We start from the raw sequence: 26,630 nt of genomic DNA, 5'->3' as shown, positions 1-26,630 counted from the left end.
TCATCATTTCTTCAGTTTGTACACTGTAACAGACAAATACCAACTGATATTCTGCTTTAAAACAGAAAAATCGAAAAGTTGTTTGAAAAGTCTCTTTGTCTAATACAGGCATGTACATATGTAAATATATTTATATATGATTATGGGAAAATAGATCTATGTGCATATAGTTATACGGTTAGTATTAAGGTAACAGATGGACATTAGACATCTACTCAAGTATTCCCTCAATGCAAGAACACTTTGTTCTATTGACCTGGCATTCTGTGATGCTCACCTTCCTGACATGATCGCTGAAGACAAAAGCGGGTGCATAAGCAAATGTGGTGAAGAAAGGTGATGGTGCACAACTATCAAAAGATATAGTGTCTGGGGTCTTAAAGGCTTGAAGATAAACAAGCAGCCATCTAGCTGAGAAGCAACAAAGCCCACGTGGAAGAAGCACACCAGCCTGTGTGATCATGAAGTGTCAATGGGATCAGGTATCAGGCATCAAAGAACAAAAAATCATATCATTGTGAATGAGGGGGAGTGAGGAGTGGGGACCCAAAGCTCATCTGCAGGCAACTGGACATCCCCTTACAGAAGGGTCGCGGGGAGAAAATAAGCCAGTCAGGGTGCAGTATAGCAATGATAAAACACACAATTTCCCTCTAGTTCTTTAATGCTCCCCCCCCCCCCCACCCACCCACTACCATGATCCCAATTAGACCTTACATATCCGGACAACAGAAAAGTGGGTGAAGGGAGACGGCGGACAGTGTGAGACATGACAAAATGATAATAATTTAGAAATAATCATGGGTTTCTGAGAGAGGGGGACGGGAGGGAGGGGAAAAATGAGGAGCTGATACCACGGGTTCAGGTAGAAGGAGAATGTTTTGGGAATGATGAGGGCAGCAGATGTACAAATGTTTTTGACATAATGATGTATGTATGGATTATGATAAGAGTTGTACGAGCCCCCAATAAAATGATTTTAAAAAGAAAACAAAGTCTCTTTGCTTCCAGTGTTAATTAGGGGGGAAAAGTTAAGTACTAATCAAATAAATCACTGCATAGTCAGCAAAACACACTAGACAGCAAACACAATGCAGTCAGAATACTTTGTAGTCGGAAAAATTTATATTGAGCGACATAGGAAGTTTGACACAAGATCGGAAAAATGGTTCGCTGTTAAAATCTCAGTCGAGAGAAACAGACCTGTTACATATGCTCAAAGAAGAGGAAAGAAGCTGATACACAGTGTCGGTCATGGGTATGTGCATTTGTGTGTACTGCATTTACACAAGAAATGTGAATTATTTTCTATCATACATAATCCAGTATAAGCCGACCCAAATATCAGCTGAGGCACCTAATTGTACCACAAAAACTGTATTAAAAACATGCTGACAAACTCGGCTTATACACAAGTTTATATGGTAATTGTCATTATTGCATTTCTACAGTTAAATGTAAAATAAGGATCGAAAGTCATCTCAAAAGAAGCAGAAAATTTAAAATAAAAGACACCGAATTGAAGTTATAAATGTGGACAATGAAAGGATGGGCATGGTGCGCCCTGTGTAAGCCAGGAATCCTCACCCTGAGGGAATCACACAATTTGTGAGTGCAGCCGAGTCCAGATTTTTTTTTTTGCTGAGGAAACATCCTTCTCATTTCCTCAAAGACTTAGGTAGGCGCAGAGCCCCCTGCAAAATGAGTACAGGTTTCGGCAGAATAAAGACATTTATGATAGACACGTTAGGTGGCACACCGAAGGACTACAACTGTAGATCTTGAAGGGTTTTATAAGTGGGAGGGACTTCTCATCGGGCTTATTTCACTTCAAGACTTACTTCTTTCCTTTGCCTTGACCATTGTCGATACAAGACTGATGCTAAAACCAAGTTCCCTTAACATGTCCCAAATGGAACTCCTTCTCACACAAACCTGCTCCTCTGACAGTGACTGAGGCCCTGGCTCCTCTGTCTTCCCTGCATCCTGGGTCACACAGGGCAGTAAAGCATGTGCTCTTTTTCTACGGACGAAGGTCAGAACCCGACTAGTTCTCAGAACTCCCATTATGATCACATTAAACCATTTGCTCTCCTGCCTGGATTATTACAACAGTCTCCCAGTGGTCTCGCTCTGATTCAGTGCTTGCCTCCTCCCAGCCTATTATTAATCCACAGCCAGAATGATCCTGCTAAAATGGAAGATCAGACCACATCACTCCTCCATTCAAACCTCAGTAAGGTGGCATCCTGCCACTGCCCCCATTCACGCCCTGCTGCCCCTGCCCACACACACAGGCCCACTACTTCTGTTCTTGGGCTTGGCGTCCCATTCCCAGAAGGGCTTCCCCTGAATGTTCCTGTGCTCTTGGTCCCTCCTTCAGACAGGCGCACAGCAGCCCCTCACCACAGCACAGCTTACTCTTCATCTTTGGTAAGGCTGTCTTTAGTCTTTCAAAGCGGGACTTCTTTGCTCTTTATTTTTGTTCACAGTATAAATTACTTTCTGAACATGTGAATTACTTTTATTCCTGCTCTTTTCCTACTTTATCCCTGAGAACAGAAACTTAATGAGAGTAAATTTCTCTCTGCTTTCAGATCTGGACACATGGCATCTAAACACACATTGGAAGTACATGTTGTGTAATTTTCCTGTGAGAGAGAAACAAGAGGCCAGTGGGAAAGACCAATGAGTCACAGTTGGCGACAATGAACGAGAGGGCAACAAAAGGAGGGTGGCCATGAAGCAGGTTATGGAGGGGGTCAGTGGGGAAACGGTGGCTAAAGGGGTGGACGCTTGTCTGTTGTATTCCCTAAAACTAGTATTCAATAGCTATACGCTTGAATTAGGCAGCAGGGTCTAAAACCAGACTGAGACTTTAGAAGAAGCAATGATAATATGCACGTACCTACAGTATTTCCAGAAGCAAATTTCACTGATGAATTCATCTTATTTTCTTCTGAAAGGTCAGGTGGTTTCACAAGCAATGGACTGGTGGGGTTATTATGATCTAGAAGAGATTTAACATATGAAAAGTACAAGATACAGATGTGAACCAACAGGGACATGAACCTCAGAGCACACGTTCAGGCGTCATGTAGACAGCCCCAAGAAGCAGCAAGTGGATGGATATAGGGGATAGGAAACAAAATAAAAATTTTAATTAAAAAGCTATATGCCTATTTTTTTGAAATTTGATTCCTGCTGTTAACACAAATATGATAATAAAAAGACCAACTTTCAAGTTTACACTTTGTTAACTACAGAGATGTAGTATAAAATGGGCAATCTGTCATGCTGACGGTATACAGAAAGTGACTCTACTTTTGAAAGACCTTTACTAGTCACTGTGAAACAAGGGAAAACTTCTACAAGTTCAAAGCAAAACACAGTTTCACAGGCAAGACTGAGCATCCACATCTTCGCGGGGAGTCTGAACATACTTTAACTGCAAATTTATAATGGTGACATATAAATATGGACAATTGTGTGAACGACTAAGCTAAAAACAAGCAATTAAGAAAGAGACGTGAACTCTGGCAGAATAATTTCTTGGGGTGTCTAGTTACAGCTCCCTTACCGCTGACTGCTCTTTTCAGTTCCATTTCCTGCATGTGGATTCGGCTTGGAGTCATTCGGATGGGGACCGGGTGAACAATTGCCGTGTCCTAAAGACAAGCAGGAGGAAATGCAGAGTCGGTGTTACAATTACCACACCAACAGCACCGAACAATAACAACTAGTAATACTTTCAGAAGTGGTGGATAGATTTTGTTATTCACACTTAAGGCGGGCAATACTTTTTTAGAGAAAAAATTCCTAGAATATCTATATTGGTATGTATATATCTAACAATCTTATTTTCTAACAATACTTAAAAATGTTGAGTAGCTAAAATTCACATGAACAAAACAGTCATATAAAAATACAGTTCATGACAATATTCAAAAGCAAAGCGTGAATTGGTCTGATGAAATTCTGTACACATGAACCTTTGAGATTAGAGTGAACCATTGGGGATCCAATGGTTAAGTAACTCAACTCACTACCATTGAGTCAATGCTGAGTCATGTCCACCCCCCACCCCCCCACCCCCCGCCTGTGGGTTTCCGAAACTGTAAATATATACAGGAGTAGAAAGCCCATCTTTGTCTAGCGGAGCTGCTGGTGGTTTCAAACTGCCAACCATTCAGATCACAGGTCAACATGTAAACACTGCTCCACCAGGGCTCATTTTCATCACCAACCTGCTCTTTCTTGTTCATGAAAATTTGACATTTTTTCAAATATAACACAAAATGAATGAGATGCCTGTTATATTGCACTCTTCAGCAAGATGCATGCATTTTATAGATTAGTTCCACTATTTAAACCGATGATCTCAAAATTTACATAAAACTTCTACAGAGGAATCCACTTTTAAAAAGAAACTGGCTTCCCAGTTACCACTTCATCATTCTTCTAATAAGCAAAGACTGCAGCTTTACAAACGCCTAGTGTCAGGTGTAGTGATGGGTGGGTAGATCAAACTTCCACTGGCTTCAGGTGGGCACATGTGGGAATAACAGCATGGAGTAGCACTAAGCACCTGCTAGAGAAGTCTCAGTTTTAGCGCCCTCTTATTTGATTGGTCTTCGTGGTTTACTCTTGTAATCCCTCAATCTAAATGGCTCTTGACAGAAACATAGTCACAGTAATTTTCTACTCACACACCCACTGAGATTCTGGATAAACTTAATGCATTTATCTAATGAAATTGAACTTATGTTTAACGCACAACTCTAAAATCATTTACACAGATAAGGGGGCTTCAAAAAATTCAGGGAAAACTGGGAAAATAACGGAACTTTCCTGCAAACCTTTTCCCCCAATACCTATGTATTCTGTTAAATCTGTGTATCTTCTCTCATAACATGTTGAAGCCCCCCAAACTCACACAAGCAGTTTTACTCTGTCCTAAAGTCTCTATAAGCCAGGTCGACTCTGTGGTCGTGAGTTTGTTTTTATATATGGCTGGTTATCTCACAATATTGAGCTATCACAGGAAGAGGTTTACAACACACTTAAGATACTGTTTAGATTGTATTTATGGCTATAAAACATATGGCTTTAGAAACTAACTCTATTATTGTGCTAATTTACAACTTTAATAACAGAAACAATTGTTACGAGAGTCAGCATTTAGAATCAGTTACGAGAATCAGAACAAGGCAAGACTAAGGGAGAGAGAAGTGATAAAAATCGGAAGAAAATAAATTCTTATTCCAACACAAAATAAACTAGGAGAGGGAATCATGAAACACTTATCAGCAGATGCTTTAAGTTTAAATAATCATCCAATATGTATTCTACAGATACAGCATATACATTATATGTAGTCATATTGAAAAAAGTCTCACAGTTGAAATTAATTGGCCTTTCCATATATTTCCAGTACAAAGAAATGGAAGCCATAATAATGACTTCAAGAAAAGAAAATCATGAATGTCTCAGAATTTCTTTCTTAAGAGAATAGGCAGGATACCAAGAGGTCATTTCCCCAGTGCACACGGGCCGTGGTAGCTTTCGTCCAGTGGCCCTGCAGCTGACATAACTTTACCTAAATGACATGAGACAAGGAGCCCTGCTAGGGCAAATGTGAAGCGCTCAGCTGCCAATTTAGGGCCCGGTGGTTGGGAGCCCTTAGCCACTGTGCTGGCGAAAGACCGGGTGTCAGTCTCCATGAAGACCACAGCCAGGAAACCTCCGGACAGGTCTCTGGTGTCACACGGGCACCAGCTCAACAGAGCCCAGCAGCAGCTTCAGAAACCCGTTTGTGATGAAGAGAGCAGCCGTTCAACTTCTAAGTAAAGAATTCAGGGCTGCTGGATGCTCCAGACTAACTCCCTCAAACCCACACCAATCAAAAAGAACATAAAACAAAAGGGGGAAAACCCTCCCCTCTGACTGGTATGCTCTGCCCACTTTCTGCTGACTAGTCAAATCACCCCAAGCCTCGAGAAGCCCTCTCAGAGTTGTTCAGGGCGCCTCTGTCTTTCTTGCCTATTTGGGCATTTGATTGATACAATTTGGCAGTTTGTTGAATCCTATCCTCTCTGTTCACAGATCGAATGCTCTCTACATGCCTTAAATCCTGTTGTTTTTATCCAGTTGAACCTACTCCCAGGCCACTAACTTGGTTCAGGTGCTACATCCCATGCTCAGCTGGCCACCCCACAATACTGTGGTACTCCTGGCTGGGTCCGACAGCCTTTAAGGTTAAGCTCAGAACTTCAGCCTAGCCTACAGATCTCTCCCCACCCTGTTTGGTTTCAGCACTAGTTTTTAACCCCACCTCCCATAGCCCATCACCCCCGTGTCCCCTGTCTTAATGCACGGGACTGATTCTACTCAGGATACACCCTCTGCTAAGAATGATAAAGTTGGAATTCTTAAATATGGTATAATCTGATATCTATACATTTCTTTCTTGTATGGTAGCAAATCAATATAAATTTAAGGCTATCAACCAACTTCTGCCAACTCAGTTTATGTTATAATCATCAACGTAAAATAATCAGACAACGGACTACATGAGGCTGTAATCTTCGTTTTGATATCATATATCCGAAGAGACAACCACAAGCTCCTAGAGAGAAAGGGAAAGCTCCAAACCGGGTGAACGACTTCTACGGTCTGCAGGCCAGGCGCAAACAACGGCACAGACTACGGGTCAGCCTGGAAGTACCCTGGCGTTCTGACTCAAGTACACTCCCCAGCAGAAGCAAATTCTATCAGAGGCTATTCACTGATCAAACAGGTCAACAAGAACAATCAAGTGTCTAGAAATAAGATAACCAGAAATCTGGTTTCATCAGCATGCTGGGAGTCTAATAATGAAGCATTCTGGGTCACATCTGGGGTCACAGGGGCCTCGAAGGGTCAGAGCAGCCTGGACCTGTGCACAGACGGTTCCTGTACTGAGCCAGTGGCTAACTGTCAGAATTTAGAGCTTCCCTTGACGTTCCATGAAATGCTTCTGGCACTGTCAAATTCCTATTGGAACTGTTCTGAAATTTCTTCATATTGGTTCCTATTGGAACTATACTGACATTTCTTCCCAGGTGATCCCCTTTGAGATGTAAAAGGGCTGTATATAATCCTTATCTATATCTGAGCTCCAAGCTCTGCTCTGTCAACAAGAATACCTCAAAGCCGCACTATTACATCAAAGTTAAGAAACTCACAACACCCCAAAGCAAGCAGGGCAGCTGCCTGACTGAAAATTTAAAGGGAGATTGCTGGGCTGGTGGAAACTCTTTAGATTTAAGTTTGCCACCATTTAAGACAGATTTTTAGGCATCAGGTTACAAAGCATTTTAAGTATGCCCACTTTAACACATCCAGAGTTCTACATTTGAATTAAAAGTGCCAATTAGCCATGTTTTATTTTCCTGCTGAGACACAGCATTTTACATGTTAGACCTGATGTACACATATCTGGATTTTACTTCCAAGTAACACGAACATCACCTCCAGGAAGTCAAATACTTCCCTGTAGCCATGAGATCTAGGTTTTATATATCATGTACTTGGAATAAGGAGTGATTTTTTTCTCTATTTCCTATGGTGGTTAGAGAATAAAACAAAATTTCTTTATTGCTACATCAAATTTCCCTTCCCAATAAAGCAATTTCATTAAGCCCTTAAATGAAATTAACTTACAGTCTAACTAGACAATAAGAAGAATATGCCAAATATGGAGAGATGAAATTTAAAGGAAGGGTTAACTGTATAGACTCCATCCGTCCCTTCTCAAGAGACCTTCGTGGGTGCTAGTAAGCAGCAAAGCACCAGGTGAAGCTTTGCCAGCTTTCATTCCCCCAGCTCTCCAATCAAGAAGGAACAGGGTCCTCCAAGTCAAACAGCAAGAAAGGAGAGCAACAGGTTCACGCATGATGACACAGCCCTTTGCCCCAGATTGATTAGGAACCCTTAAACAACTTCCATCCATTTATTTGAATTAAGGAAGTGTAACTTACTCTCCATTTCATTTAACTAGATGTGCTAGTTAAACCTACGATCCTCTTTCAAAGCCACTTCTCCGGAACCCCTGTTTAACACATAGTACGACCACTTCACACGGAGTCAAGGCAATCTAGAACAGGCGGCCTAGTGCCTATTGTCATTACGTTCCCACTCAACTCCTTCCCACTCTTCTTCCCTCACTGCTCACTTGCTCTTTTCTTTTTGGAAGGTGCTTATGAGCATTTGGAAGATGGTTATTAGCATGTCCTTTTTAGGGGAAAAAAGGCAGAAGTTTTATAGTGTGAGGGATTGAGGGTGGCATATAAAAATTAACTGAGATCGTTTTCATCTTAAAATACAGATGTGAACTTTGTAGCATTTTTCAAAGCAACACAGTAAACCACAGGAAGACAAGACGGAGAGGTTCTTGGCACACTGGGCATCTGTGACCGACAGCCCTGTATTGGTTCTGCTGAATCCGATTCTCTAACAGAACTCAACACACCAGTAAAACTGAAGCCACATTACTTATCAGAATTTTTTTAAAAGGCACTGCAAAATATTTACATACACAGTACATACTACATGATGTATATGCATACGAATAAAAATAGTATTTATAGAAGTAGCACTACACTGAAATAAGAAGCACTACATGTTTAACACAACACACATAGTTAGCAAATGAAAACAGATTAACCAAGGAAGTCGGCATGCTGTAAACGTCACAACACATGTACCAGGTATTAAGAGCATAGTTTTCTCTCACCAAAAAAACTGGAAAATATAAAGAATGGCAAAAATTGTCCTTTCCACCATTAAGCACACACACAAAATTGAAAAGCCTGCCACCATTTCCCCCTAAGCACGGAACCATGCACAATGGCTAAAAACGACAATGAATGGAAATTTGGGTTAATAAAATTAATTTCAAACAAGCAAGCTAAGTGATTGACTTACAGGATCAGCTGGTGCAATGTTAGAATCAAATTGGGTCAGAGTTTGTGAGCTTGAAGAGCGTTCGCTAAATGTCTCCCACTGCTGAACAGACAGAGGAGAGACGAGTCAGCATGATGAGAAAGATGGAGTCAAAGGTCACTGGAGAAGATTCAGCAAAGTAATTCAGAGGTTGCACTGCAAGCTGTGTGCCGCAGGCTGGGCAAACTTTGACACTTCCGTTTCTCCATCAACGAGTTATACTTAACTCTATGGGGTCTTTGTGTATGTAATTAAGGTGAGCAGCTCGACATTCAAATGGAGAGTAAACCATTTATGGTGGTCTCTATGGGAGCGGTTCAGGGAGCTACAGAGTCAAAACTCAAACACAATTCCGGTGCAGAGTCTCAGCAGCGTCCATGCCCATGTGGGGACATTATGCCAGGGCTTCATCTCAAGAGAACAATCTTCACCTCCTTCTTTTTAAGTCCACATCTGTGCACTGATTTGGCAGAAGTACCCAATCTCGAGCAGCGAAGTTTAAGTTAAAAAAAAAAAGCAAGTCACTGTGACTTGCCAGTGCGACCCCTGCAAGACCAGTCTATTGTGGGCATGCACATAGTGTATATGTATGTTCAGACACTTAATACAATAGAATTGAGATTAAAATGCAAAGGATTCTGGAATGAACACACGCCTGAGCTTTCGTCCATCTGTAGCATGTCCACTCCTGCAGTCAGCACTACAGACAGGGCCAGGCCGGACCACGAGACAGAACGCCCAGCAGGCACCCCTCCCCATGCTTGGAAAACCAGAGGGCGGCCACAGAGAGCAAACCAAGCATCCAGGTGTACTATCTATTGGTGATGCATTGTGGCATGAGATGCTACTTGTCTAAATGAGGCACACAAACACATATTATACCTCTTAAAATAGTTGGAGTGATAAGTCAGTACTAATCACAGTAAATTCCATATGTCTTGAAAATCTTAGTAATAAAACTGTGGGATTTCTACTTGAGCCCTGCGTTCAGATTAAAAATGGATTCTTAAGAGTTATCTGTTGTCTTCGGGCGAGGGGGAAAGCTACACATATACAATATATACATACAAATGTTTACACACAGACAAACCTACTCCATAACCAAAATCCTCTTCATAATTCATATGGAAAGGCATACATTTTTATGCTTCAAAGTTCAACTTACTATTTTTTAAAAAAAACTATTCAATTTGAGGACCCATGTAGAATTTATTAATTAAATGAGCACCTTGTTGAAATGTATCTACAAATATGACGAATACATAACAATTCCCCCTATAGATCAGCTTTCTTATCACAAGCATTAAACTGGGGGGACAGACTTAAGGAGCTGCTGAGGTTGGTATCTGGCAGGGACTTCCGTTCCTGGTCTTTCACGATCATGATCACACTTCACTGTATCCAGGATGAACCTGGGTTTCAGGGCTGAGATGTCTCGAAAGGGCTCCTTTTATTCATGAGCAGGCATCAACGGATTGAAAATGTTTATTCTGTTCATCTGATTTGCTTTTCAAAACAACAGTGATACATAAACGTGGGGAAAAACAAGTGATTTCAACAACACAGGCCCGACACTCTCGAAAGCCTCACTCCAAGTCAATTCTACCAAGGCTTAATCTCTCCCTCTAGAAAACTACTTGCACCAGTGGTTTAAACTGAATGGTAATATATTTTGATGTTCGAGAAACAGGTTCAGCACAGATGATTGTCTGGGCTTTGATCCTGTCACCAAGAAGCAACAGGCATTCTGAAACTACGTCCTTTGCCTGTGTGCACCCGGTCTGAAAGTAGTAAGGGTGCGCTCTCCTTTGATGAGAAGATAGGGAAAGCAGACACTTAAGATAATTTTTTTCTCAAAGGTCCGACTTTTCATGCTTTATCTATAACAGAGTGCTAAGATAATCTAGGGCCAGTGCATCGGTCTCAAAATTCTTTTCCGAAAACTGTGCTTAGTCATGTGACGTGCCCTTAACTGCCTTTTATTTACTAATGGTTTTTTTTCACTCTGTTGTCTATTGAATAAAATAAAATTATAGCTAGGAATGTAAAAAATACTTTAAATGGAAAGTCTGATTAGTGACTTCTCAAATCACTTCCAATGCTGATGTTCCAAGTATCACACACCTTGCTTCTACAGGAATGAGAAGGCACGAGAGTAAATGCAACAGCTGAGTGGGAACTAAATGACTTGTGTTCAAATCTTAGCTCCTCTCACTGGCCAGGAGATTTTGGTGGTGGTGGTGGGGAATCAAACATCAGAGAAGAAAAAGCTTTTTGAAAACCTCAAAGCAAAATTACAATTGCTTATCATAGTATTCTTTGATATGCTCTCTAACTGGGCATGCTGTGAGAACTACCTGCTGACATCACCCTCTTATCTTACCAAATGGAACTTTTAATGAGAGGAAAGGAAGTTGTGCTAACCTCACTGCTCTGATTCAGCTCTGGCCAGGTCTGGTTCAGCGATGGCATTGATGGAGACTTGCTTGGCGGCGCTTCTGCCGGAGAGCCTGAATAACCTACCTCACCTGGCTGATCTCCAGCATCTGCAATGGAAATAGAGAGATAGCTCTATAAATATTTTATTGTAGTCTAGGAATATTCACTTACCCCAAAGCTAACAGAATTTCCACCAGTAGTCATTTATGATCTCGTTTCCTTTCTTCACATTCCCATATACGAACCTTAACAGGTAATACTTATTCCTGATACTTACTGTCTACCTGAAACTACAGCTTTTCTTGAAAGCAGAATATAGTTAGCAATAAAGAGATAACAGTGTTATACACAACAATAGTGAAATTGGGCACAACCTTGGAATCATTTTTTGGTAACAGAAATAGATTTGTATTAATGTTTCTGGAAGAGTAACCCAGGGAATACTAATGAAATAAGGCAGCTTAGAAAAATTAGGCTCTCTGTTCAAATAAGTTTTGGGATATAGTAATTTCCAATTGAAACATCACCATGCAGATGTCCACATCAGAGACTTGTCATCAGTGATGTCATCATACACTTGGTTCAAACCTATGTTTCCCAAACTTATTTGACCCCTGAACCCCTTTGATCAACTAAAATCCCTTAAGTGTTTCCTGGAACACATTTGTAGTAATACACACATCTTTCTTGTTCTCAAAAAGCAATATATATTGGCATGGCAGGCAGCAAAAAGGAAGGAACAGTCCTTGGTTGTGGGCAAGAAAGCCAAGTCAATGGACCCACAGGAGGCCACACTTTTGTTACCAACCTTATGCTACTTCTAAATGGTTTTCAAGTGATTCTTGAGATACTATATTTCTAATTAAGACTTATTTTAAAATATTTCTTAATTTACAATTTAAAAACAGAAGGCACTTCAATGCTAACTCAATTCTCATTCCCATTTTCCCCAAGTCTTGAATATAACGCCAGTCTTGAAAAGAACATTCTTATGGAGTATAGGATCTGTTTAGAATACACAGAAAACAATACACTTCCAACATCTTGTTACTATCTCACGGTTTGACCATGGGCAAGATGAATAAAGCAGCACTGGGGTTTCTCTCTCAGAGAGACCTTGCCAGTAAGTGCTAGCACTTTATTTCCAGTTCCTAAAGAGCCAGTCATAATATACTTCCAAAGTGCAGAGGCTTAAACCTTTCAATCTCTGTTCGAGTAAATCCATCAAGCTGAAACCAAACTCGCTGCCACTGAGTTGATTCCGACTCCTAGCAACCTGATAGGACACAGGAGAACCGCCCCTGTGGGTTCTGGGATAGTAACTCTTTACAGGAGGAGACGCCTCTTTTTTTCTCCCACGGAGCAACGGAGCAACTAAGGGTTTCAACCCGCTGACCTTGCAGTTAGTAGGCCAATGTGCGCACGTGTAGGCAATTCAAATATTTATGTAATAATGAGCTTTTGTGTAACTTCATCATTTAAATTCATTCTCTTTAACTGTCATCTTCCTAGAAAACTTAAACCCTAACTAATGAGTGTTTTGATAAAGTTCTCGAAGCTTCTTACTCTGTTACAGCAGAGTTACATTTTGTTGCTCTTTTACCCACCCCGAACACTCTTCTCCAACATACCACTCTGGCAATTTCTAATTGGCAACCCAGCATTACACTTTGATTTATGTTTCTATGATCAAGAACTACTTTTCTTTTTTCCTTAGTCCTGCCCCTTCTCAGTAAAACTGCCAGAGGAGCAGAGGGAATCAGACAACCAACGGGAAGGCTGCAGCGGACAGTTCTGCGGCTGCAGCGGGCAGTTCTGCTGCTGCTGGGTGCAGCCGAGGCAGTCCAGCTCGTAGCCATCCCAACAGCAGCAGCGCCACACTGCTCAGCCCCGCGCCAACCTCACGACTGTTGCTGTGCTTACGCTCCTTGTTGTAGCCACTCTGTGAATCCACCTGGTGGAGGCTCTTCCTCTTTTTGCTGACCCCATACATCACCAAGCAGGGACCAGCCCCTCCTGATAAGGATGCCCATCCTTGCTTCCTTTGTTAGACAGACGTGACAGCTGTTACACTGCAGAAGCATATGACTTAACACGCAGGCCTTGAAGAAGCACGAATGGAAACACCATCTGTGATAGCACAGCAGGAGCCAGGGTCTCTTGGGGCAGGGTTGGGGTGCTCAGGGGAAACAAAGATTTAAAAGTACCAATTCCCACAATAAGAAAGTGATTAAGAAGTGAACAAAATTTTGGAAGATATGGTAAATGAGGAAGTGTGTCGTCTCCTTCAAAGCAGGTGAGTGTTGAAGAAAACTTAATATATTAAAGAAGAATTCACTACAGGACAATACATTTTCCAAATAATCTATTTAAATGCAGACTAAATTACTCACTTTAAAATGCTACCCTAAGGCAACCTGAAGCTCTGACTTGACTTTTAAGACACCAACCAGTTCTCATGAAATCTCTTCTGGCAAACATGGGGCCAGCAGCTCTCCACCCCCCACCCCCCACTGGACAACTGTGATTCTCAGCTCTTCTCGGACCCATGGGAAAAGACACAGATCTCAGCCTCCAGAGGCTCAGAACTAATGTTACTGCCTCCAAATAAATACACTTTATAATGATTCCAATATGGATATTTCCCTAGAGCACCAATTCTTAAACTGCAGATCACAGAGGACTCATTTAGGAGGTCTGAAAGGTCAAGATTATTTTTTACCATATAATAATCCTTCTTCCCTGGGAAGACAGTTGCACTGATGGTAGAAAAAAAATCAAGCCAATTAGAAGAGAAATCAAGACAGTGGCACAATAATTTATAGTACTCAGTGCACCTTTCAACACCACACATAAAGAAATAAAATAATTATAAAAACAAACACCCTAACACCACACATCATAAATGCACCCCCCCCTCACAATGTCAGTTTCATTGAAGCATGCCAAGATGAAACAGTACAACCTGTTAAAAGCTCAACCTTAAAAACCCATCTTTTCAATATTCTGTATGACAAAATGGGGTGTACAAAGCACTTCTGCACAAGAAAGTACAATGTTTTTCCTCAAGGAAAGTAATTGTGTGGTTGAGCTGTAAGCTGAACAGGCCTTTTTTTTTCCTTCACAGAACAACAAAAAACAAAAACAAAACCAACAACAACCGAAATGCTATCATTTATTCAGACTTGGGTACTAGGAAAGCCCTGCCACACAAATGAGGAAAGTACACTTTCCCCTTAAGCAAACAACTGCTAGTGTTTGTTAATAATGACAAAGTTCAGCTATCAAGTGAAAATTAGAATTTAGGGAAATATACACACATGACCACGGGCTTCCCAAATCCTTAGAGACATCTCTGACAAGGTACATTGTCATACCAACAAATTTGCTTTTTTGTTATTTTCTAATGAAATATATCAGTAGTTCAAAGTCCTGTATAACTCAATGAAGCGATATTGTCAAAAAACCAATGTATGGTTTCACATCATGCACTGGTCAATGATGCATTCAAAGTACAAGGCTGGCCAGTGGATTTTAACATAATAGTACGAAACAGCCAACTCTCATGTGGAAAATACCCATTAAGAAACTACTTTTCAATTCTGGTGAAACAAAATGGAAACAGCTATACAATAGTCCTCCTTTCACACTGTGCCGCTGCATTTTGTTCCTGTCCTTCAGGGATCGGCAGATTCTTTCCACAAAGGGCCGGCCAGCCAAGAAACCTTTGGGGCTTTACAAGATACATGAAAGCTATTGCTAAAGCCCCAACACACAGTGGCCCTGTAGGACAGAGCAGAACTGCTCATGGCTGTCATCTTGATGGGAGCAAGTAGTTCACCAGCCTTGGTCAGCAGCCGAGCGCTCAGTGACTGCGCCACCAGGGCACCTTTGTGAGAAAGGAGCGGGGTAATTTGTAAGTGAGTGCGTATGGCTGAGTCTCTGGAAATGGAGTGCTGGTTTTTATGTATTTTCATGTGTCTCCAAATATTACTCTTTCCTGATTAAAAAGAAAAAAAATCTTACGAGCTGTACAAAAACTGGCAGTAAACTAGAATTTCATCTGCAAGCAGTTTGCCAATCCCTGACATACTTCAAACAAAATAACTTATCTAACAGAGTGAATGCAAAAGCAGATATGAGAATCTAAATGCTTTCCATCAATCCTGAGTCACAAAAATGTAAAAACAATGCCATTCTTTTCACTAATATTTTATTTAGGAGAAGGCAGCTATCGCCTTAAATATTTATGCTAATTTGAGGGACTTAATTATTGTAATTTTCAAATTAAGTGATAAACATCTCAAAAATGTATCAGTTTTCCTTTCTAATTGGTTAACTCTGGAGAGAAATTCATATGTAAGTGTACTGGGGCCCTCAGTAATTACTTTTTTAGTGTAAAGAGGGTTTGATACCAAAAAATAAAAATAATTGTTCCAGAGAATCCAAAATTTTTTTATGGAATGAGCAGCAATATAATGTAGCCCTGACGCAGACATCACGCAGTGCTTCTTTGCTGCTGCATGAGGAGGAAACAGGGCCGGAAAGAGGACGAAGTACTTACGCTCTGGGACCCAACAGTCCGAGGAGAAATCAACCACACGGCTGTGACATTTGCTACCTGTAAATACTCGTTACCCAGCTCCGTGCCATCCACAAAGGTTGGCTTTACGGAGGCAGGGCTATGGCTTTACTCTCACCTGGCGCAGTGTTCCAGCCCAACCACCTGCTGGGACACTGTGTGAACCCGCCTCCCTCCTGCTGCTCCTGCCCCCTGACATCAGCAGCAGCAGGGCTGAAGCAGAAGAGGATGAGTCTGAATTATTTTTTAAAGTTAACCCCCAAAGGGCTTTCCCTCAAAAGTATTTCTTCCTCTAAAAGTGTCTGGAGACTCCCCAGTATGAGACGCACCACTGAGAAGTTGGCAATGGAAAGTGCACCGAGTCCAAGCCAGCCTGTGAGGATCGCACCAGGGAAGCACTGCCAGAGTTTTCATCCCTCCAACCTCCCAAGAATGTTCTCCAGACAAAGTCCACAGGCTCAGAGCAGCACAATGTGCCAGGCAAACCTGCTGAGCAACCCTTCCTGAAGAGCTTCTGTTTGATGCTAGCTGTATAATCCACCCACTCCTGATGTTCTCTTATTTCCAGAGATATAACACAGCTTTTTCTAATCTTATAGGAATTTATATATGTATCCCTAAAAATAGAACTCCTTAAAATTTAAGGGTTAAAAACTCATTTTACCTTCAAAAAGAAATACACAACTAGGACTAGTTCTTTAAGTATGGTGGTTAAAGCCCTAACCTAATTACACCAGTCTAATTAAGGCAAAATTAACTCTATCTAAATTTATTCAGAAATGCAAATATTCTCCTTATAAGAAAAATATTTTAAATAAAGGTTTGGTTCAATTAAAAAAAGTTCAGGTAAGCTACTTGAGTTAGTTAGTTAATTGTACCAACCTGGTCGATAAACACATGTGGGGTTAATTAAAGGGTGGAGGGATAAATGGCTCAGTGAGCCTCGCCTTTCTAGTTCTCGGGTCTCTTGCTTTCTGATGGTCAGACCAGGGTGCAGTTGCCTTAGCAGTTCCCTGCTTCAGCTTGCAAGACTGACTTCCTGCAAGACATCCCCAAGGAGAAGCCACATGGACCTACCCTAAGGTGACCAGATTTAAAGCGGGACATCACTGACTCACTGACCCGGGGCGGCAGGGGTTCTTGATTACAAATTTGGTCTATATGGACCAAATAGACCGTTCCCTAGCTTGCAGTGCATTCTTTCCAAAAATCAGGACTTTTTTAAAACGCCAAAAATTGGGACTGTCCCACCAAAAGTGGGACGTCTGGTCACCTTAACCTACCCAGATGCAGCCCCGGGTGCTAGAGCAGCTGTGTGGAGACCCCTGCTAGTGCTGAGATGCTTACACATTCACTGACTCGGCTTTCCTCCTGCAGTCGGCATTATTGCCTCTGTTTTGTGAGATGGAGGAGGACTTTGTGGATTGGCCCTGGACATATGGGTTAATGTTGGACTTGTGGGCTTGGGCAGCACTGGGATGCACACTTAACCTTTATATAAAACTCTCTCACACATGAGCTCCTGTGAATTTGTTTCTCTAAAGTACCCAGACATATAAGAAAAATATTTTAAATAAAGGTTTGGATCAATAAAAAAAAAAAAAATTCGGGTAAGCTACTGAAGGGACAGAGATGAGCAACACATACAAAGATACAAAGACAACAATTAAAGATAAGCTTTGTGTTGTTTCCAAAATTAATTTTAATTCCCACTAACACTCCACACAAATGCAAACTTTCTCAGTAAGGAGACAGTAAGAGGGCCCAAGGTAGAACCAAATAGTTTAAATGAAAGCCCTAGGTTTATTAAAGAAATATGAATGCAAAAATGCCCTATCAGATTTAAACAGATGCAAACATTTACGCAACATTTACTAAAACTCTAATGAAATGATTCGTGGGTTTTATTTTTCAATAGTGTTCATTTTTGTCTTGTTTTGTATAAATTACTTGACTTATGAGTCAGAACTGATTGGACAGCACTTAACAATGATAACAGTAATACTTCCAAAACTCTAGAAATATATAGAATGTTCCTAATATGCACAAATAGCGCATAAAGATTAAAGCCTATATAAACCTAATCTACTTGAAATACAAATTAAAATTTCATAAAGAAAAAACAGACAAACAACATATTGGGTGCTTTGTCCTAAAACTTACAAAGAAAAATTTGAAAATTGGTATATAACCCCCCCCTCAAACTGTTTTGGGGTGTAATTTGGTGGCAAAATTAATAAGAGCACTCGTTTATATCAGTGGTTCTCAACTTTCCTAATGCCATGACCCTTTAATACAGTTCCTTATGTTGTGGTGACCCTGAACCATAAAATTATTTTCATTGCGCCCACATGGAAGAAGCACACCAGCCTATGCTATCACGAGGTGTCGAAGGGATCAGGTATAAGGCATCATCAGAAAAAATCTTACCATAGTGAATGATGGGGGGAGTGCGGAGTGGAGACCCAAAGCCCATTTGTAGGCCACTGGAGATCCCCTTGCAGAGGGGTCTCGGGGAGGAGATGAGCCAGTCAGGGAGCGATGTAGCAAAGATGAAAACCACAACTTTCCTCTAGTTCCTAAATGCTCCCTCCCCGCCCCCAATATCATGATCCGAATTCTACCTTGCAAGTCTGGCTAGACCAGAGGATGTACACTGGTACAGATAGGAACTGGAAACACAGGGAATCCAGGGCAGATGATCCCTTTAGGACCAGTAGTATGAGTGGCGAAACAGGGAGGGTAGAGGGAGAGTGGGTAGGAAAAAGGGAACTGACTATAAGGAACTATATGTGACCTCCTTCCTCCCTGGGGGACGGACAACAGAAAAGTGGGTGAAGGGAGATATCGGACAGGGCAAGATATGAAAAATAATAATTTATAAATTATCAAGGGCTCATGAGGGAGTGGGGAGCGGGGAGGGAGGGGAAAAATGAGGACCTAATGCCGGGGGCTTAAGTGGAGAGAAAATGTTTTGAGAATGATGAGGGCAATGAATGTATAAATGTGCTTTACACAATTGATGTATGAATGGATTGTGATTTAAAAAAAAAAAAGAGTTGTATGAGCCCCTAATAAAGCGATTGAAAAAAAATTTTTTTCATTGCTACTTCATAACTGTAATTTTGCTAGTTATGAATTGTCATGTAAATATCTGATCTGCAGGATGTACTTTCATTGTTACAAATTGAACATAATTAAAGCATAGCGATTCATCACAAAAACAATATGCAATTATATATTGCAAAAGATTTATTTCTAATGACAAATAAATGAAATTTTGTCGTGAAGCCTGGTGTAGCATTGGTAACAGTCACACAGGGTACTCGTATGTGGGTGTTTCTGTTTCTGTCCGGACCCACCTGGAGACGGATAGAGGAGCGGTGTCTCAGTTCCTAAGACCATCAGAAATAGGTGTTTCCCGATGGTCATATGCGACCCCCAGGCTGAGAATGGCGGGTTGAGGCGGGGCGGCCCCAGCTCCAGAGAGCGCTGAGCAGGACAAGAGCCCACTCCACTGAGCTCCCTGTCTGGTAGTAAAGGCAGACGCATGCACCCTTCACTTCACTGGTTAATAGGACTGCCAGAAAGGAAAAAGGTCACGTCTGTAACAATAATTGAGGGTATCATGATTTCCCAAGGATCCTTAGTGATCCATACAGACCACAGTCTTTCAAAGCCCTACACTGTATATCATTACACCTGTAGAGTTTTTCACCTTCAAATATTACCTGTCCTTGCCAGACAATGTCTGTCAGGCCATTTGAGCCGCTCTTATTACTTTGACCAATCCCATTACGTGGTGCATCTCTGTCAATATTTGCAATTGCATTCTGTAATTCAGTTGTACTGGTTTGTCAACTACCATACTCAACAATCTGAAAGACCGGATGCTAGTGTTAAGAATGTATCCATGTGTATGTTTGTGGAAGGGTGGGTGGGGCAAGAAGATGAGGGCTAATTTCTCAAGTTAATGGAGAATATTAGTACATATTTTTATTTTTTCCTACCCCAACTAACAATACCTGAATAGTGAATTTGAAAACGAAGATTCTGGGTAGTTTGTACAAAACACAAATATAAAGGTGTGAGCATGATATGGGCTGTATAATATATTACAGGTTAATTCAGGTAGCAGTCCAAAAATCTACCAACAGAGAAAACTCAGTAAATTAAAGCAGATTCACAGTGTGGAATGCCTTCTACTATAAAGAACAGGATAGGCTCTACATGCAATGAAGTGCCAATATGCTCTCAAAAAATTATTAGGGTAAAATACATTAAAAACCATTTGTTGTTTAACCCTGTGAAGTGTGCAGTTCAGTGACATTAACTATATTCATTATGTTGTGCACCCTTCACCACTACCAAACAATTCACTATTGTTTCTGAAGGAAGAAAAAAATAAAGGGTGTTTTATGTAGTCTGAGTGCACCAGTATAAAAGCAATCATGTGTGTGCATAGGCTTTTATCGGTTAAACTTCCGGATGAACACAAGAGCAACTCTTAATAAAGATGAACTCTCGGGAATGAGACCAGGATTTTCCTTTTCCTATCTTCTGTACAAGTGAACTCTACCAGGAACACATGCTGTTCTCTATCAGTAGGGCTGGGGTGGGGCTGAAGGGACAACAGCTGTTCTTTAACAGAGACTCGAAAAGGAAGACTTGGAAAAGGGGTGCACAGAGCACCAGGCTTGCGCACGGACATTTAGTAAACTGGTCATGAAAAGTCTCACCAGCCTTTCCTTCCTGGATTTTTACAACTTTCACACTGAAAGTCATGTTTAGAAGATTAGAGAGATGTACTGCACTACAGAGAGATGTACTGCACCACACCTTGTCCACAACAGTGACACATTTCTCCACAGTTCCTGTGCACATCAGTGATTAGACGGGAGCACATGCCATACCTTCTCTGAGAAACAAGTGAGCAGAGGGGTGTGAAGATAGCAAAAAGTTAGAACCACTGGCTCAAGACCTAGCCACTTCAAAATGGTGACCACCGACTTACGTCCTTACTCTGCCAGGTTCTGGGAGACAGTGAACAAAACCAACCCAGTTCCTGGCTTCCTAAGAGGCTCTAGTCTCATTTGAAGAAGTATTTGTCAAAAACTCAGAAAAGCGTATGTAATATTGCACCGGTGCTTAGAAGAAAAAGATAAGACTCTATAAGGGCTCATCATACTCATGTTTGTACTCTAAGACACAGCAATGCAGTCAACTAGCAAGTCACCTCAATCCTTTATTTTTCAAAGATAACCATTCATATAAGATAAAATCTCATTCATCCAACCACTTCTGCAGAATTTGGTATACTTGTTTTTAAGACAGTGAAAACCAATTCCCCTGTTTATTGACTTCTGCTGCCCAATTCAGAACTGATTTATCTATTAAGTAGGTTAGTTCAGGTAAGTACTCTACTTAGGATGGTTGGTTGTTATAGTTTATCTGCTATTTAATCCTGTCAATCTGTTGCAGTGGTTTTAGGAAAAAGCCTATCTACCCCAGCTATATCTCTAAGTCTAAAGAGAGCTTAGGTTGTTACACCACGCAACTATAATTCAAGCTGCTACTCGTCACACTCGTCACCACCTCTGCCTATGCGAGCTACTCAAAGTGATGATGACACACAACCGCTGGGGTCAGTATTTCAGTTTACCCCAGCAACCACACACTTATCAGAGGCAAAAGACTGTATTTTCAAAAATGGAAATACACTGAAAATGGTGCTTGCTCTGCATTAATTTAATTCATATTCATTCAATACATATTTACTAAGCAACTTAACTACATGCCTGGAAAAGTTCTGATGTTACAATTATATGATTTTCCTTAATGTTTTTTCTTCCTTTTAGGAGCTGAGTTTGGTGCTGGAAAGGGAAAGAAAGAAGAGGGGTGAGACAAGGTATGTGCCATAATAAATAGCACATACAGGACGCTGAGAGCAGAGAAAGGAGAAACCATGTCTGCTGGCAAGTTGGAAGGGTCCACAGAGTGAAGATAACGTCTCGGTGAGCCAAGAAGCTGTCTAGGCATCTCCCTCCAGTGTGGGCTCCCACAATCACAGCTCCCTTATCCCGATTCACATGGCACTACTTGATAACCAGTGTCTCCTAAGGACAATTTTATAGTCAAAGGCGAGGCATATGTGCGTTAGGCTTATGATAGAAGAAAAAGATGTGTTACTATAGTGCCTCTCCAATCACAACGGATGGATCTCCCAAACCCACTTTTGGGAATAGGCAAAGCAGATTTGAATAGAAGATTGTATGGTTAAAATGTTTGCAATAAACTTAGAAAACCATGTCATAGTGTGAGAGGGAAAAACTACCCGGGTCTGGAGTAACTTTAACCTCGCAGCGAGAGCAATTGTGCACAGATATAAGCAGGAAATAAATCAGAGTCTCTCTAGGCAAATGGCTCTAAAGGATACGTCTAGACCAAAAAGGCAAATGCCCAAGAAATAATTTCTTTTAGCAACAACAGCCGTACAACCCAGGCAGTAGATAAATTTACAGAGGAACACATTTTCATTACAACAAACAAACAGAAAACCCACCAACTACATATAAAAGCCAAACTTGCTGATCCGAACACAGCAAATGACAAAATCAGCAAAACTTCTCCACCATGACATACAGCAGAGTAAGGTCGATCAAGATTATTTTCCTGTATTATTATGCTGTAAGCGTTCAAAGATTTAACATCATACAAGAATGGTAGATACAACTCCCAAATTTTAGATACATGTTAAAGAAAGTTTGAAGCTACTAGTCTCTTTCTTCTTTTTTAGCTATCAAATGCATGAAATTGAATCCCTGTCCCCCTTTCTTCCACAGGTAAATGAAGCAAAATTGCCTACCAAGCGTGATTAAATTTCAGATCGAGCTAGAGGCTAAATAAAGCTTAACAGTCATTGGAAATGAGCAGATTATAGGATGTTCATAGGAAAATAATTTTGAAAAATTAAAACCAGTGTTAAAGTTTAAAGATCAACTTAAATGGTAAATTTCAAAATTCAATGTGTAACCCAGGCTCTCTATACAAATAGCATCTAACCCACATTTCAGGTGGAGGAACAAGAGGAAGGTGGTTATCAGGACAGTAATGATATGCATGTGGTTCTGTCTGTAAAATTCCAACAATAAAGCCAGCCCATATGTATTTCTGGGCTAAAGGAAGATTGATAGATAAATGCCCTTTTCAGAGACAAACTCTACTTTATCTTTCCCTTTAAAGGCATAAAATTCCCTCTTGTGAGTTCAGAGATGTATCCTAAGCACCATATAAACCACAACAAAAATGTGCCCCAATTCAAAAGAATCGGGCGGAGGCGTCCCACTTCTGTGCAGTGTTACAATCTCTGAAACCCACCGGGGCAGTTCTCCTTTGCCCTGTAGCATGTTATGAGTCAGAAATGACTCAATGACAGTGAGACTGAAATCAATAATTTGGTTTTAATTAAGCTTGCTAAGAATTTAATATTAGATTGCCTTTTGTTCTCTCAAAACTCAAGAATGATTATCTTTTAGATTCTTTTCAAAGAAACCAAAAAATCAAAACCACTACCACCAAGTTGATGATCTCCTTCAAAAACTCTACTGTGACAGAGTCGAATCTGTTCACAGCGACCCCACGCAGGGCTTCAGAGGCCATGTGTTTTACGGGAGCAGACTGCCTCTTCTTTCTGCCATGGATCAGCTGGTTGCGGGGAGCAGTCCAACTCTGACCTGGCAGCCCTCAGAGCTCCGGGTAAATATGAACATTTCTCAAAGCACCAATCACAAGGCCTTAGTTATCTTACAGGTGTGAGCCTGGCTTTTGAAAGGAGAATTCTTGTAGACTTCAAATGTCTAATGCTACACATTTCTTTACCTTCAACAAATCAAGATGAAATGCATTTACCTTCAACAAAGTAAGGCATTTACCACCGGCAAATTAATATTCATGAACATGGGAAAGTGCATGAGAACAGGCTGCCTCTCCTACACCAAGGGCCCCCAGATGGCAGCAGCGCTGGTGGTGCAGTGCTTGAGTGCTCAGCAGCTAGCGAAAGGTTAGCAAACTGAATACAATTCAGTCTCTTCAGGGACCTCAGGTGTGGCAGTCCGTTTCTGTGAGGATTACAGGCTTGGAACCCTGAGGGGGCAGGTCTACTCTGTCCCAGAAAGTCGCTCTGGGTCAGAACTGACCCAAATGCAGTGGCGTTTTAAGATGGGAAGACTTGAGATCTCTCCAGTCTCAGCAAGTCACCAGGTTAAAGGTGAAATAAATAAAACGTACTGCCAAAAAATAAAAAAAATAAAACGTACTGCCATCGAGCTGATTCCAACTCCTCACAACTGTATAAGAAAAGGAGGAACTGCCCCTGGGGGTTTCCTGGACTGTCAATCTTCATGGGAGAGGACAGCTTCTTCTTTCTCCCTCGCAGAAAGTTCCCAGCTGTTACCTTGAGATCAGCATCTCAACTTGTAACCCTCTACACTACCAATGGTGACACAGTGGCATATCTTGTTATCTCTAGCTTCAGATGCTAATAAAACAAATCACATATCCCGAGTCAGTGTGTACACCTTATTCTGACAGCCAGTCAATGTGCTCCCGATGAAACATGATTCTGCTTCCAGAATTAAGCGCCATGCTTATTTAGACAAACCAAGCTCTCTTCAGCTCTGAATCTTACCTGTGGAATCTTCCAAATCAATCAGTTTGGGCATTAAGCTTTCAGGTAGTTTTTCAGGTAGGTCATAGCCATTCTTCCTAGCAACGACCAGATGAAAAGCAGCACAGAACTCATCCAGTGTCAGGGCCCCATCCTTATCAAAGTCAGAGAGCTCCCTAGAAGACAAATGCTCTATGAATAGGATCAAATCCCACTCTGTGCCCCCTCAGTTCTCAAATTGAAGAAAACCTTTCCCAGAGAAAGCACCCCAAAATACATAAATAAAATAATAATCACTTTAAAAGTCCCATAGATATAAAAATGTGTACTTGGGGGTGGGGGTAACTGTAGAATTGAGGTGGTGGGGACAGAGAATTGACTCATGGTAGTATTTCTTAAGTGATTCTGTAGGTTTCAAAGTCCCATAAAAAAAATATCAACAAAAAACTAATCGCCTACTGTGGAAGTGGGCAAAGGACCCGAATAAAAGTTTCACAAGGGCAGAAATCTGAATGGCCAATAAACATATGAGAAAATGTTCCGGATCATTAGCCATAAGAGAAATGCAAATTAAAACAATTATGAGATACCACCTAACACACACCCTCAAAGATAGCCCAATTCAAGAAATCAGAAAGTGACCAGTGCTGTGGGAGAGAGGGACTGTGAAGTGACAGGCACTCTCGTCCACTGCTGGTGGACCTGTAGGCATGTGCAGCCACTGTGAAATCACTTTGGCGATTTCTGAAACTGAGGGAGACTGAGCTGCCATGCGACCCAGCAATCCCTTACTGGGCATAACCCACAAGAGGCGAGAAACAAACCACGGCCAGACATTTGTGCTCCAATGTTCACTGCGGCACAGTTCACAAATGCACGAATTTGGAAACAACCCAAATTTCTATCAATAGACGAATGGATTAAAAAACTATGGTACATACATACAATTAAGTGTACTACTCATTGCTAAAAAGCAGTGATGAATGTATGAAGCATATCGCCGCATGGGAAGAACCGGAGGAAATTATGCTAAATGAAGTAAGCCAAGCACAAAAGGACAAGTACAACATGAGTTCGCTGAGGTAAGTTTAAAAAAAAAATTGCAAAAGAGGGACAGGGAAAAAGCTACTGTATACAAACATTCCTGGGGTGAGGTAGAAGTAGTATGGCAAGGGAAAAAGCTACTGTATACAAACATTCCTGGGGTGAGGTCGAAGTAGTATGGCAAGGGCCAGATCAAATCCAGGGATACATATGGTAGCCAAATAAAAAGGAGGGGGGAAAAAGAAAAAAAAAAAAAAGGCATGGGTAGCAGGGAAACAGGGCACTAGCCTACTCAAGGGGAGGGTATTGTTTATATCTCCACAGGGAAAGAGGGACCAGACTTCAACCCTGTGCTGCAAGATGTGAATGCAACATACCGGCATGAAGCAGGGAACTAACAGAGAGGTCTGAGGGTCCGGCCCCAAGCCCAACCAAGTGGACAGAATTTATTTCAGAGGACAGCATTGAAGCTATAGCTCAGTGAGAGGGACACATCTGATCAGAGCACACAGGAACAAATGAAGGGGGAGGAAAAGAGATTGGAGCACATCCTAGCCCACCAAGCCTTGAGGACGATATTCCTGCTCAGAGCAGCCAATGCACAGAGAGGACCATAGGCCAGCCCCACGAGACAAGACATCCCTCACTGACCCGTAGCCCCACGGGGACAACACTGGAGACACAGTGCGGGAATTGTGCCCGATCTGACCCCACCATACTGAGGCGAAACACTAAGGGCATGCAACAGAACAGCAAGGGAGCAGAGCAACAAAGTCCTGAGGAAATACCAAAAATAGACTTTGGGGTCAGGTGTGGCACTCTATCAAACTCGACGGGAAAACACTCCTAAAGGTCAACAAACAGACACTGAACTATTTACAGGCTTTTCTTTCTTTTGTCAACAGGACTGATGGT

At 41.4% G+C, this 26,630-nt stretch overlaps 1 protein-coding gene across 1 annotated transcript in view; it reads right to left on the bottom strand.

Annotated features, from left to right (window-relative positions):
- Nucleotides 1-26,630, bottom strand: part of REPS1 (RALBP1 associated Eps domain containing 1) — an 89,848-nt gene that overhangs the window by 7,931 nt on the left and 55,287 nt on the right. The window contains exons 8-12 of the mRNA XM_045294589.1: nucleotides 24,693-24,847; nucleotides 11,410-11,531; nucleotides 8,968-9,048; nucleotides 3,581-3,668; nucleotides 2,909-3,010 (exon numbers count right to left, since the gene is read on the bottom strand). Of these exons, the coding sequence (XP_045150524.1) occupies nucleotides 2,909-3,010; nucleotides 3,581-3,668; nucleotides 8,968-9,048; nucleotides 11,410-11,531; nucleotides 24,693-24,847 (548 nt within the window). The remainder of the gene's footprint in view (nucleotides 1-2,908; nucleotides 3,011-3,580; nucleotides 3,669-8,967; nucleotides 9,049-11,409; nucleotides 11,532-24,692; nucleotides 24,848-26,630) is intronic.

This window comes from Echinops telfairi, unplaced genomic scaffold (genome assembly GCF_000313985.2).
Source record: "Echinops telfairi isolate 266 unplaced genomic scaffold, ASM31398v2 ScPeMD7_3533;HRSCAF=4204_0, whole genome shotgun sequence".
NCBI classification, from domain to species: domain Eukaryota; kingdom Metazoa; phylum Chordata; class Mammalia; order Afrosoricida; family Tenrecidae; genus Echinops; species Echinops telfairi.
The sequence above is the reverse complement of the archived record's forward strand: the minus strand, read 5'-3'. Positions and strand labels throughout refer to the sequence as shown.